We start from the raw sequence: 15,658 nt of genomic DNA on the forward strand, positions 1-15,658 counted from the left end.
AGAGACTTCATGAATTGAATGAAGAGAATATGGGATAAAAAAGGAGGTTTTGAAGCATTCACCCAGTAACTGATAGACCAAGTAAAAGCAATCTGTAGGAACAACTGGATTATGGGAGTAGAGATTGAAGAAATTCAGAGACACAATAACAAAAAGAGCAAAAGGAGAGAGGAAACAGCAGAAAGCAGTAAGAGATGAAGAACATGAAACAGATGGAAACCGGAAAATACCAAAGAATACTGATAAAGAAACTGATGAAGACGATCTAGGTGGACAAGTGAGAGTAAGTACTGCACAAGACTGGAATGATGGAGAAAGGAGATTTTAGAAATGTTGCGAGGTAAAATGTCTGATAGGAACAATGAAGTACCACCAAATGTAGGATTTATGGACAGAAAACAAGTGAGGAAAGCCACAGGCAGAGTAAATGATGCTTTAAGCCTGATTAAAAGAGAAACAATCAGTGAAACAAATCAGCTAATCATAGCTGCTGCTGCTAATGTTGTAGCTAACATGGTAGGCTACAAGTGAAAAACTGAAGATCTAAAAGCAAATGAAAAGAAAGAATCAGACTTGAGGATGAGTATACAAATGAAGCTGGAAAAGACACGGCAAGAACTGGGACAATTGAAAAGGATAATGAGAGGAGAGCTTAAGAATGAGGTTGTGATCAGAAAATTGAGTGGACAGTGCAGGTGAAAAGAAAGGGGAAACCAAACAGTACATGAGAAATTGATACAAAAGGTGACAACGTTAAAGGCCAAATTGAAAAGATATGAAACCAAATGCAAAGGTTTTAAACAGAATAGACTGTTCTAATCAAATAGAAGGCATCTATTTGAGGAAATAGGAGGCCAACACCAGGAACTGATTCCAGATGTTGATGAAAGCAAAGAATTTAGGGGGAAGCTGTGGAACAGGCCAGCGGGACATAAAGAAAGTGTGGAGTGGCTGACAAAGGTGGAAAGTCCACTTGCAACAGTATAAAGACAGAAGGACGTCAGAATTAATCTATGTAGAATGAGACAGAAATTTTAAAAAATAGCAAATTGAAAAGGCCTAGGTCCAGATGGAGTACAAGGCTATTTGGCTGAAGAACTTTACAACATTTTCATGAAAGGATCATTATGCAACTGGAAGACTCCCTGCAACAAGGTCATGCCCCTGCCTGGATGAATGCTACTATGCTTCAAGGATCCTTTGAAAGGGAACTTGGCATCAAATTTTCGACCTATCACCTGTTTACCACTTATGTGGAAGCTTATAGCTCGTGCCTTGGTGGAAGAGTTATAAAACCATCTGGAAAGTAACAGTCTACTTCCAGAAGAACAGAAAGGATTCAGGAAACAAAGTAGGGCAACAAGAGAACACTTTTTAGTCAATAAAATGATAGAAATTGCAGATGCAGATTGACGGGACTGAATGTAGCATAGCTAGATTACAAAACGCATACGACATGGTACCATACAGATGGATGAGTAAAACGATGAGCATGTTTGGAATAGAAGAAAAAAACATGGAGAAAATGCTGAATGAAAGTATGAAACATTGGAATGCTGAAATTGATCGGAGGAAAACAAAGACTCAGAGAAGTGAACATCAGACATGGAATATTCCAAGGTGAAAGCTTATCTCCATTGTTATTCATATTGGTCTTGATACCACTCACTATGATACTACAAAAAGCTAAAATTGCTTATGATTTGGGAAAAGGAAATGGTCAGATAAATCATCTCCTTTTCATGGATGATATAAAGGTTTATGTGAAAAATGAGAAACAGCTTAAAAGTCTTGTACATACTATTCACAATTTCTCAAATGATGTAGGTATGGAATTTGGAATAGGAAAGTGCAATATATTGAAAACGAAACTAGGAAGATTTGAAAGAAACCAGGGAATTGAAATGCCAAATGGTCAAACAATGAGAGCAGTCAAAAAAGGACAATGGAATAAATATTTGGGAATACTGGAAGCAGACAAGATTTTAAAAAAATGAAGAAATGAAACAAATTACCGTTAGGGTGCACACAAAGAGAGTCAGAAAATAATTGTAGCTAAAGCTGAATTCCAAAAACTTTATTGAAGCAATAGATTCAAGAGCAGTACCCTTAATAGGTATGGTGTTGGAATTATAGACTTGACAAGAAATGATATAAAGAAACTTGACAGAAAAATTAGGAAGTTGTTGATGATGTATGGAACCCACCATCCGAAAGCTGATATCAACTGGCTGTACTTGAAGAGAGACCAGGGTGGAAGAGACTTAATAGCAGTAGAAGAATGTGTACAGATAGAAAGAAGAAGTCTAGTAGAGTATTTACAAAGCAGCAGAGAAAAAAATACTAGAGACAGTTAATGAAGACAGAATCTACCAAAGACAGGTGATGAAACACATAATAGGAGAAAAGGACAAGAACAAAATACAAAAAGAGTATGTCAGACAGATCAAAGAGAAACCTCTGCATGGCCAATTTTGGAGAATCACTGAAGAGTGGAACAAGATCCTGGGCTTAATTAAAAAAAGGAGCAATTAAAAATAGAAACAGAGAGCCTAATTGTAGCAGCCTAAGATCAAGCAATAAAAACAAACAACTTGAGAAAAAATATAAATGGAGAGAATGTGTCAGGAAAATGTAGAGCCTGTGAAACTTGGAACGAGACAGTGGCGCACATTGTGGAAGAATACTCCAAGTTGGCACAGGAAGAATATAAGAAATGGAGGCATGACCAGGTTGTAAATGTTTTACACTGGGAACTGTGCCAGAAACGGGGATTTGAAGCTGGAAACGTGTGGTACAATCACCGAGTTGAATGAGTACTGGAATTGAAGAAATGTAAGATTTTGTGGGACTTTGCTATTCAAATGGACACGAAGTTAGAAAATAATAGATCAGATATAACAATTATAGATAAAGAAAAGCAAAGTTGCTAAATCATTGACCCATTATGCTTGTTTGAGTCCAGGATCATAAAGAAAGAGGAAAAAGACAAAGAAAATACAATCCCTTAAGTTTGAAATAGGAAGAATTTGGAGCATGTGAACAGTAAAGGTCATACCCATAATAATTGGTGTGTTGGGAACAGTAAACCAAGATATAGACAAATGGTTGAAGGAGATTGAAACAGAATACCTGGTAGAAATCCTACAGAAAGTTTGTCTCTTAAGGAGAGCAAGGATTGATTATCAGGACGGTTCAAACCACTTGAAAGACTGCTGAAAACTTGTGGATACCTAAAGTTACAGGCAGTAACCCACTATCCACATAATTCCTACCAGGAATAAGATCGAACCTGAGCCAAACCAAAATAATAATAATGGTTTCTAATTTTAAGCACATTTTCATCATTTTAAGAAAGGGGGTTAATTGACACCTTTGACCCCAGTACTTGACTTAGCACTTGATTTTATCAATCCTGAAAGGATGAAAGGTAAAGTTAGTATTAGTCTTCTTTCATAATTTCATTGACATCTAGGATATTTTATAGGAATATTAAATCTTCCCCAGTATTTCACTACTACTTTATTTTATCAATGCCAGATGGATGAAAGTAAAGTTGAACTTGGAGGAAGTACTCATTCCATTAAACATCTTTATTGACTAAATACTAAATAAAAGAACTTTATTTTATCCCATTCTTCGCTTAATTCTTGCACCAGCGGCAATAACAATTCTTCAAATTTTTGTGCATTCTGCTGGCAGTTACTTCATGCCGAATCATTTGCAAGAATGAAAAACTTTTATATCCTGTGTCTGAAATGAAAAGGGATTGTCACAGATAGAATGTTTACTTTTACAGGGTAGCCCCGGAGCTCAACAACATCAGCAGCAACAAGAACAAGAACAAGAACAACAACAACAACAACAACAACGAGCTATGACGTTGTTGAGCATGCTAGAAATAACAGCTAAATTTGCCTCAGATGACACCTAATCATTTCCAAATATGAAAAACTACAAATTACAAAGGCATATGATTATAGATTGAATACCTTTGACCCTAAGGTTACTGCTCAAAGGAATGAGGGGGGGGGGGGGGAAAGAGCTAAACAACAATAACAAACTATGTTGTTGCAGAACGTGCTAAAAATAGCTAAATCTGCCTTGGATCACACTCAACAGTACTCAAATTTGAATAACTACAGAATCACAAAGACACATGGTTAAAGACTGAATGTCTCTGACCCAAAGGATTGAAGTAGGGGACTGCCCCTGGGCTAAACAACATCAACAACAACAATCAGACGAGGAAGAAGAAGGCAAAAGAGGAATATGGTTTGTAGAGTACTTACGTCTTTGAGATTTGTGAAAACATGAAGAAGTTGCCTGTTACTGAGAATAGCTTTCTGGTAAACTTGGATCTTACAACTGATCTTGTGATGGGATCTGTCGAGGAGTTCCAGGGAGAACGAGCAGTGGAGGTTGTTCTGGTTACCACTCCAGATATGGCGGAACGGAATTTCCTGTTGGAATGGTAAATAGGAAGAGCATGATACACACGTTATTATATAAGAAGTAAAAGGGATTAATAAATCCAGGCAGATACCTATGAAGAACTCAGTGTTAAATGAATTTGGTTAAATATATCAAACAATCAGAATTCCAGGTAATTCTTTGTGTATGACAAATTAATCCAAATATCATTTAAAAGAATTTCAGTTCAGAGTATAAGACAAAGGGTATACCCAGGAAGATGTGGGACGAAGTGATGAGAAAGGATCTTCAGATGCTGGGCCTCACAGAGGGGATGACATGGGACCAAGATTTCCAACAGTTTGTTGTGCTGGAGAAGACACTTCAAGCAAAGTAAAATCAGGGCTCTCCTTGCATACAGGTATGTCCTCTACATCCCTCTTCAGCTGAGCGATCCTAATCTTGTGGGCTCATGGGTGCTGGTACCACATAAACACACCTGTGCAGGTGTTGCATAAAAGTTCCCAGTACACCCTGTAAAGTGATTGGTATTAGAAAGGACATCCAGCCGTAGAAACCATGCCAAAACAGATATGGAGTGTCAGGGCAACTCTTCAGCTGCCCAGCTCCTGTCAAACTGTCCAACCCATGCCAGCATGGAAAAGAGACATTAAACAATGATAATGACAATGATGATGATGATGATGTACATATACAAACAGGAAGTGCCTTAAGAGAACAATTGGGTATAAACAGCATCAGCTGTAGTATGCAAGAGAAGACTGCACTGGTTTGGTCATGTGATGCATATGGGTGAGGACAGCTGCATAAAGAAGTGCTGATCTCTAATTGTGAAGAGAACCTGTGGACAGGGTAGGCTTAGGAAAGGTCCCATGGAACTCAACAACAACAATTATAGCCACTAATACCAATTACTATACATTAGATAATGTAGTCCAAGATAGATGCTTAAATAAAAGATGGGATCGTCAGAACTGGAAGATCCTTGATCATAAATCTACTTGATCAGGACTGACCTGGGGCTAAACAACAAGAATTAAATAGAGAATGATTTATGTAAATAAAACACCAGAAATCTCCACCACCACCATCACAAAGTAAAAGGTGAGGTGAGGTGAAGAGGGAGAGCTGTGGGGAAAGTAATTAACTCACCTGGTAATTAGCAGCTAATTTACTTCTCCATCCAGAGGAAAGTTCTTCAATAGTAAGACACAGGTTATTTCCGCCATCTTGGAATGGAATCTGTTTTGGTTTGTCGAGGAGGCGCCCACCTAGCTTCCTCTCAACTTGGATGACACCCTGATGTGTGGAAGAGAGAAAGAGTTAGAGAGAGTGTGTGTATGTGCATGTGAGAAAGAGAGAGAGAGAGAGAGGGAGAGAGAGAGAGAGAGAGAGAGAGAGAGTGAGAGAAAGGAAGACAAAGAGAGAAACTGAGAGAGAGGTGCTTAATTTTGCATGACTTAGAGAAGAAGGCAGGACTGTAAAAAAAGCTCCTTTAAGGAGAGAGATGGAGAAGAAAGTTATTGTAGGACTGTTGACCCCTACAATATTGGAGTATACAACACCTTCAGAAATCAATGAAACAGTGAAGAGAGTCTATGTCGAGACTGCCACACTGAGAACATACAATATATCCGGACTGCCACACTGGGAGAGTACAAAATGTCCATTGCATCTCATACATTCTTTTGCTGCATGTCAAAGTGTGTAGAGATGTGAATATGTCAAAACTCGGCTACCTACTTTGTGCATGATAGGACAAGTGGATCAGGGTGACCTGGGACTACGCAACCACCATCACTATCCGCATCCTATGAACTACTACAGTTTAATATCAATACTTGTATTGATCAACAATAACCTCTTACCCAACCCTCCTCCTAAACCAATCAACGCTGCTGCACAGTAATTTATGCACATGTTGCATTAGTCATACAAAGTGACATACTATTGCAATTTGATAAATTGTGTGCACCCCAACACTTCAAAATGCACACAACCAGAGTGCACTACACACACATCATGCTACAAGCTACATCGCTGTGAATTAAGCTTCCCAATGTTTTGGGGAAACAGTTGGAGAGAAAAGCAGACTATAGAAAGAAATAGATATAGATGAAGGCAAATTCTACACAAGCATGTGTGTGTATGCATATATATATATATATGTATGTATATATATGTATGTATATATATACTAGCAGAGACACCTGGCGTTGCTCAGGATTAAAATGGCATAGTTTGTATATAATATATATTACAGTTATGTTGAAGCAGGTGAAATGGGAAAGCACAGCATTGACAACAAAACATTTGTGGAGTAAATGATGGACTAATTCGACTAAGCAACATGCTATGCATCTGTTTGGAGTATTTCAGGCCCTAACCTGTGGGGGCTATGTGATTTTTGAATGCACCGAGAAGCTGTCATTAGATATACTCTCTTTTGCAGCAGTTGGCACAGTGTCTAACACGACCCATCATCTGAAATGTTGACACCTCCTTCGAGCTTGTTGTCCTATATCACTCATAAAGTAAATTTGGAGGAACTGTGGTTGTTCATTTGTGGGTAACAGGGAACCAATTAGGTGATAGACTCACCCTTGAACTTTGACATCGTCATAAATTCATGTTTATCTATCTTCTTAGATGCAACAAACGATGTCATTTGCGGAGTTGTATTGTCTGATATTGTTCAGAAAATCCTTTGACTGGATGGAAATGCCTTCTAGAAGATCCATAAGAGGTTGAGAAGGAGCTGGTAATGCTGGCAATGTTACCTGACCACCTGAGCAGCACACACCATTTGTTTCATTTGAAAATTTTAAAGCTCTACAGAAAAGTTAATTTTTGTTTAGCACATCAATTTGGACAGAGTTATTATTTTTATAAGAATGGGATGGATCACATCTGAAAACAGCTTCAGGCGTTGTGAAGAACGAATTTGTACGTAGCCTACTTCTCAGAGCTATTCTATTGGACCTCTGTCTAATCATTAAAACATTGATTTAATGATCCGGCATTAAGTGCTGCAACATGCATTTGCTGATATTGAGAAAATCTCATCTAGCTTCTCTTTTCAGACTCTCACCTACGGTTTTCTACAATCCTCCTTGCTTTAAACTTATTTCTGGAGAGATTAAGTCTTTTCTTTGGTGGCATATTCTTCCCAATATTGTAAACAAAAAATTATGAACATAGAAAGAAATTATACATTAATCCCTATTTTTGTAAGCAGTTGTATCCGAAAACATTTTATTTGAAGAGAGCAGAAATTGAAAGAAGAGAAAGCGAAAAGAACAGAGAAAGAACAGAGAAAGAAAGTGAAAGATGTATGTACGTCTATATGAAATGGACATGTGTGTGTGTATGTATGCGTGCTTGCACGTGTGTATGTGAGAGAGAAAGAGGGTGAGAAAGAGAGAGTGAGTGAGTGAAGGTGTGTGTTGTGATGATTGATGTCTTTTAAGGTACATATAGAACATGTGACGTTATCGCATAAAATTTTTACAATAGTTGATTTCTGGAAAAGATTATTTGAAATGCAAATATTTGAATTATTTATTAACCTAAATATGTGTGTGTGTATGTACACAGACATACACATGTATACAGAAATATGAAGAGATGGCAGCTATTTGGAACTGCATATGACTTCGCAGTTGATACCCAGCCTTTGCTAGTTGTATTAGGTGCAGATGGAGTCACATTGAGACACAGCCATCTCCCTACCTGTCTTAACTCTGCAGAACATGAGGGATCTTATTGTCAGGGAGGGGAGAGAGAGAGAAAGAGTGGGAGAGAGAGAGGGGAGAGGGAGAAAGAGTGGGAGAGAGAGAGGGGAGAGGGAGAAAGAGTGGGAGAGAGAGAAAGAGAGGGGGCTACACTAGTAGTTGGCTGGTACATGTATAGAGCCAAGTAGTCTGAGCAAGGTGAAACAAAGTGTCTTGCTCAAGGAGACAATGCACCTATGCAAAAACAGAGAGTGAGTGTTCTTACCTCCAACGCATCTTGGGTATCCTCCACAACGTAAACCCTGATGCTGTAATCCATTGAGGGTGGCATAGCGGGTGCAAAGGCGACAAGACGCAGAATTTTAATCGCACGACCTCCAGGCACTGACTCGCCTATGAGTGTATAACGCTGGAGCTGTTCAGTCATTATGTGACAATGGTTTGGGTCGAGCTGGGTGTAAATAGGGGTGTTGATTGTCTCTTGGCCAAGGGTAACAAGTTTCTGAAAATAGAGAAGAAGAGGGTCAACATTACATTGCATTATATATATACAGGGTGCATAAGGTATTTGAAGACATAACTTTTTGGGGTCATTGCTGCATTTTTTGCTAACTCTGTATAATTTTTGTTTCAGAAAATAATAATGGCAGACCCTCAGCTTACTCAAGAAATGAAGGGACATGCTGTTATTGTGGTTATAAAGGCATAGTGATTTAGAAATATCTTGATTTTTAAAAGTTGCCAGATCTTTTGTCTACAAAGTTTCTAAAAAGCTAGAGACTGAAGATGGAAACGTATCACCAGTATCAAAGCATAAAAAGCATTCTAAATGCTCTGAAATCATCAAAACACCTGAATTTATCCATTGATTACAATCCCAGAAAGTCCATGAGGTCAAATGCAAAAGATCTCCATGTGTCAGGAGGAACAGCCAGAAATGTTGTCCAGATATAAGTCTTATATGATGAGGAAAGGTCGATTTGACAGAAAAAGCAAAAAAAAAAAAAAAAAAAAAAAATCACTATATCAGATCTAAAAGGCTCTTAAACAAACTGAAAAATCCAGCAGAAGAAGATTTGATTTGGTTTTTCTAAAACGAGAAAAATTTCAACCAAAATCAAAAAGTTAACAGAAGAAATGACAGATGGTTATGTGCAGACCCTTCTGAAGTTCCAAGTGTTATGCATACAAAATTTCCTGCAACTGTCATGGTTTTAGGGGTTGTCAGCAATGAAAGACATGTGATGCCTCCTTACTTCTTTCCACAAGGCCTTAGAGTTAACTCTGCCACTTACATTGAGATCCTGGAAATAATTGTTAAACCCTGGATAGACAGTGTATGCAATGGAAGGCCGTATACATACACACACACACAGGTTGATTCACTTGACTAAAAATTCTTCAACGCTGTGCCCCAGCATGGCCACAGTTTAATGATTGACATAAGTGAAAAAGATATCTTCTGTCTTTTACTTGTTTCAATCATTGAACTGTGGCCATGCTGGGGCACCACCTTCAAGAACTCTTAGTTGAACGAATTGACCCCAGGACTTTTTTGTTTTTTAAAGCCTGGTACTTATTCTATTGGTCTCTTTTGCCAAATAATTAAGTTACAGGGATGTAAACACACCAACAACAGTTGTCAAGTGGTGGTGAGACACAAACACAGACACACACGCATACACATATATTGGGCTTCTTTCAGTTTCTGTCTACCAAATCCACTCACAAGGCTTTGGTTGGCCCAAGGATATAGTAGAAGGCACTTGCCCAATGTGCCACACAGTGGGACTGAACCTGGAATCATGTGGTTGGGAAGTAAATGACAATGATGATGACACACGCATAAATCTATGTTGTATATAACAGTGGTTTCCAACGAAGGTCCATATAAAATTTTGTGGCACAAAAATTTATCTACAATACACAAAATATTTTAACAATTTCTTTTTATACAATTCCTTCTAATATTGATATGCAGTGTGGAAGAGAGGAGACTGTGCTGGTTTGGTCTTATGATGCAGATGGATGAGGTCAGCTGCATAAAGAAGTGCTGATCACTTAAAGTGGAGAGAAGTTGTGAGAGAAGGAGACCCAGGAAGACATGGGATGAAGTACTGAAGGCCGATCTGAAAATTCTGAACCTTACAAAGAGATGAGAGATGAGTGGTTGGCATTAGGAAGGGTATTCAGCCATAGAAACCAAGCCAAAGCAGACTATGGAAGCTGATGTGGCCCCTGGTCTTGCTAGTTCCTGTCAAACTGTCCAACCTATGCCAGCATGAAAAACAGATTTTAAAAATTGATGATGATGATGATGATGATGAATACTGTAGATTTGCTTGTCACTTGTTTGACCATAACCAGTTGAGCTGATAATATAAGCATCTCTGATCATGAGCAGAGGTAGCAGGGTAGAATCACAGCCATATTTTGAGAGGAATTCTTTGAGGTTTGAATAATTTACCTCTGGAATCAAGGGTGTTTTGTTCATCTTCCTTAAAGAAACCTTATTCAGAGATTTTTTCAGCAGGATGAGCAATGTAACTGAAGAAAATTCTAACAGGGTCCCACCTGCAAGGTCCTTCACTGTTTATCTTGATATGAGATCACCATGCTGTGCACATATGGTTGTGCTGCATGTGCCTGGTGTACCCTTATCAGATGGGTAGTCATGATGGGTATATTGGGCTTCATATATTTGTACCCCTGGTCAAATGATGATTTAATTCTAAAAATATTATAGGACTTTTTTAAAAACATCAAATAGCTAGGAAGGTCCAGCTAATAGGAATGAAAGGGATCCATAGGCAAAAATATAGTTTAGAAACACCGGAATATGCAGTATGTTGAGAAAGTTTTGTAGCACTGCACGACTATTGATTACAACTAATTAAGAAGTCATGAATCATTAATGACTCGCTTATTACTATTGTAATAATTGTTAATAATACAATTGAAATGAAACAGAAACACAGCAACTGATTTGAATTGTTCTCTTTATGAAAAATAATGAAAATTTAAGTTTGATTGAGATAATTGTGAAATTGTTAATAAATACTAATTGGCTATTAATTAGACTAATCAGAGAGAAAAAAACACACAGACAGCATTGCCCACACACACACGCACACACACACACAAATATATGTCATATGTATGTGTGTGTGCATATGCAAAAAATATATAGACATAAAATTTAAGACAAACAATGATAAATTTATTATATATATAGTGATATATGTATATATATATACATATATATATATACATGGAAATGGATATGTGGTGTTCAATCATATAATAATATATATATATGCATATATACATACATATATGTACATACTTACATATATATGTATATACATGTACATATATGGGTACAGGACGTCTGAAAACGTAAACAACATGAAATACGAAAACATGGAATACAAACTTTTTTTGCGAACAATGAAATAAACAAATGGAAAACAAGACAAGTAACATAAAGAATGACCCTTCATCAGGTGTCGGTTGTTTTATCTACTCCACATTTCGAGCAATTACAACAAGATGTGTCTTTGAGAAACAGTTGCTCCCACAAAGCAATATAAAATTTGGGATTTGCAGAGGGTCAAATTTGGTTACAAAAACAGAACAATGAAAACAAACAGTAAGGGCTGCTAAGCCATAACAAGGTGAGGTGGCAAACGCTGGAGGAACAAGCTTTGACTGAAGAAAAGATAGGAGAGGAGACAGACAAGAATGCGTGTGATCTGTGTGGCAGATCAACAGGAAAAAAAAGAAGCTCAAGTTAGGAAAAGAAAGATGGCCAATGGTCATGTGTGAGCAACGAGAGAGTAAAGGAGGGAGAGTGAGAAAGAGAGAAGGACAGATGGAGAACAGTGAAGGAGAGAGGAAAAGAATTACAGAAAGGATGAGAGAGAAAAAAACGAAAAGGGGACAAGGGGAGATAAAGAGAATTATATGTATATGTGTATATATATATATATATATATACACACACACACACACACATATATATATATATATATATATATATATATATTTGTGTATATATATATTAATAGTTATCGTCAAGCCAATATGGCAATCCAAAAAACAGGACGAATGCTGCCGTTGATTAACTCCAAGAGGCCACCGCCTCTAGCTATGTGACACACGAACCTGTGTCCATTATAACCTTCGAACAGGGGAGGTCAGCTGCTTCCCCTTGCTGGTCTCGCATCTACAGACTAGTTTTGGGGTATTGCCCCTTATCAATGTAGAGCAGCCAAACCCAGCAGGTGTCGCTACTGACCGTCTGTACGAAGGATTATTTAGCTAAATTCAGTGGAATACATCCACTGGTTTTCAAAAACAGAAATATTAATATTTCTAAGTCTCTCTAAAGGAGACTACGGCAGCGGTACTGGATATTAATAGTTATTGCCAAGCCAACATGGCAGTCCAAAAAAATAGAACGAATGCTGCCGTTGATTAGCTCCAAGAGGCCATCGCCTCTAGCTGGCTGTGACACACGAACCTGTGTCCATTATAACCTTCGAACAGGGGAGTCTCCTGTGGGGAAGTGGCCAAAGAGAAGTTGCTTTGGAATTCTGATATCGCTCATATGTGAGAGATGACCTGACCATCTAAGTTGTATTTTGATGGGGATGGCTTCAATACCTGATATATTGCATTTTGTTAGTACCTCACTGTTATGAATATGGTCACTTGGTTTCCTGTTGGAGATAGTACGCAAGCATTACATATGAAAAGCATCAAGCTGGTTGATGTGCTTTTGGTACAGAGTCCAAGATTTAGCACCCGAAAGCAATGTTGTCAAGACTACTGGCTTATATACATCAGCTTCCACCTTCAATGATACATTGTGGCTATGCCAAAGCCTGTGATAAACGCTTACCAAAAGTGGAGGTAGCCTTCCTAATTCTGGACTCAATTCCTCTATCCATCTCAGCATCATTGGACACGGTATAAGTGAAGGAGGAAACAGTTTTAATGCTTTCCCATCAATATATACAGTAGGGGCAACAGTGGGAAGATGGTCAGAAAAGGGCTGATGAACAAGCTCAGTTTTCTTGATGCTGATGGTCACACCAAAAGCCTTTGATACATGTGAGAAGTTGTTTAGAATCCATTGCATGTCCTCAAGTGTGTGCGCTACAAGTGCACAATTGACTGCAAAGAGCAAATCTTGAACTGTTTCCACCAGCATCTTAGTTTTTGCTCTGAAGTGCTGTTCGTTGAACAAGCCACCACTAGTTCTGTACTCAAACTTTACTCCTTTAACATCCTCGAATGCTGTTTCCATCATGATGGAGAAATACAGAGCAAATAAAAGTGATGCAAGAACACAGCCTTGTTTTGTTCCATTTGAGACTGTGAAAGAATGATGAATGAAACAATTCCCTGCTAGATCTAATAGAAGCCATCATCTCTTGATGGAAAGAAATTATGACTATCTTTTCTGGAATACTTGGCTTTCTAAGGACAATCCAAAGAGCATCCCTAGATATGGTATTGAAACATTTAGTTAGATCTACAAAAGTGACAAGAAGGTCGTGCTCATGAGCCTTTTCCTGCAGCTGCCTTAGACTAAAAATCATATCCACTGTGCCTCTACCAGCCCAAAATCCATACTGAGATTCAAGCAATACTAATCTGGCAAGGGCATCATTTAATCTAAGATAACCCTTCCAAGGATCTTCCCAGCAACACATAAAAGGGAGAAACCTCTATGGTTTTCACATTCACATTTGTTACCTTTGTGCTCATAAAGATAGACAATAGAAGTGTCTTTGAACTCCTGTGGGACTGATCCTGATTCCCGGATTAAGGAAAATAGTCCACATAACTTGTTCAGCAGGAAACTGCTTCCACATATCTCGGCTGGTATGCTATCATTGCCAGATGACTTTCCATTCATGAGCTGTTTCATGGCCTTTTTTATCTCAGCATTTGATGGAGCAACTGACATTATATATATATATATATATATATATATATATATATATATATATATATATATATATGATGGGTTTCTTCCAGTTTCCCTCTACCAAATCCACTCACAAGGCTATAGTAGAAGACATCTGTCCAAGTTGTCCCATTGTGGGACTAAACATGGAACCGTATGGTTGAGAAGTAAACTTCTTGCCACATATCCACATCTGTATATATACATATATATCCAAAATTAGGGAATGGAGTAGATAAAATCCAGGCTACATATGTTTCATAGTTAGGAGAACCTCAGAAGTAATTACCCAAATGAGGGTTAATCAGCTAGCGAATTGTTGAGTGGCAGGTTACCCCTCATTTGGGCAATTTCTGCTTCCAAGGTTCTGCTAGTTATGAAACATATGTAGCCTGGATTGTATCTACTCCATTCCCTCAATTTGAGATTTTTATTCACACACAGCAACCCCTGCTACTAACTGTAAACTACAAATAACTTTTTCCAGCTTATTGAACTTTGATATTGGAAAAACTTACCAACTTCCACGTCAATAAACCACTATTGTTCCTGAAAGTTGTTTCTATACCTTCAACAGACTGGACGAAGCTTACTGACTTCCTACACTTTGATCCTTTGGATTTTACCTTTACATATTATATTTAAGTCCAAGATAGACAAGATAGACATATAGTGATTAGATAAACCCACCGACAAACACAGAAAAACAGAAAAATGGACAAACAGTAAGTACAATCCTTTAAGCAATGATAGTCACTTACTGTCCAGTATGAAGCTTCATCTATGGGTGTGTCACAGTTATAGACTGACAAAATCCAGGCCCCCTGCCGCATGTTGGCGCAATGTTGGAACGATATGACAACAGGTTTCTTCAGTAATACACTTGTGGGGCCGCACAGAATTACTGGACTGAGTATTGTCTGTTTGTCTGGAAATAAGAGAACAACATGTTAGTGGGGGAGGTGGTAGTGGTATGATGGTGGTGGTATGTGTATGGTGTTGTGGTGGTATGTGTATGGTGTTGTGGTGGTATGTGTATGGTGTTGTGGTGGTATGTGTATGGTGTTGTGGTGGTATGTGTATGGTGTTGTGGTGGTATGTGTATGGTGTTGTGGTGGTATGTGTATGGTGTTGTGGTGGTATGTGTATGGTGTTGTGGTGGTGTTTGTTTTTTTTTTCCAAATAGGGAATCTGGGACCATAAAGTCTGTTCTTTGAAGATGGAAGTGGGTGTCATATGAAAGACATTTGCCTGCTATTTCTAACAGGTCTAGCTACCATGTAATGGTCTCCCAATGAATCTATATGGTAGCTAGACCTGGTAGAAATAGCAGCCAAGTGTCCATCAAATCACACTCTACAGTCATATGCATGTATACATGTATAAGCCAATGAAGGATACCTCTACATAGTACCTAGACTTGGTAGAAATAGCAGCCAAATCTCCCTCATATCACACCCTACTATCTGATGTGTGTGTGTGTGTGTGTGTATGAGCCAATGTCTGATGA

General features: G+C 38.2%; 1 protein-coding gene across 7 annotated transcripts in view; it reads right to left on the bottom strand.

Annotated features, from left to right (window-relative positions):
* Nucleotides 1-15,658, bottom strand: part of LOC106869334 (netrin receptor UNC5C) — a 528,047-nt gene that overhangs the window by 22,180 nt on the left and 490,209 nt on the right. For all 7 annotated transcript variants that reach the window (XM_089345427.1, XM_089345430.1, XM_089345428.1 and 4 more), the window contains 4 exons: nucleotides 14,910-15,076; nucleotides 8,434-8,670; nucleotides 5,587-5,733; nucleotides 4,293-4,463 (listed from right to left, as the gene is read on the bottom strand). In XM_089345427.1, coding sequence (XP_089201553.1) covers nucleotides 4,293-4,463; nucleotides 5,587-5,733; nucleotides 8,434-8,670; nucleotides 14,910-15,076 — 722 coding nt within the window. The remainder of the gene's footprint in view (nucleotides 1-4,292; nucleotides 4,464-5,586; nucleotides 5,734-8,433; nucleotides 8,671-14,909; nucleotides 15,077-15,658) is intronic.

The sequence above is a fragment of the Octopus bimaculoides genome, chromosome 29 (assembly GCF_046866305.1).
Source record: "Octopus bimaculoides isolate indiv1 chromosome 29, ASM4686630v1, whole genome shotgun sequence".
In the NCBI taxonomy this organism is placed as follows: Eukaryota; Metazoa; Mollusca; class Cephalopoda; order Octopoda; family Octopodidae; genus Octopus; species Octopus bimaculoides.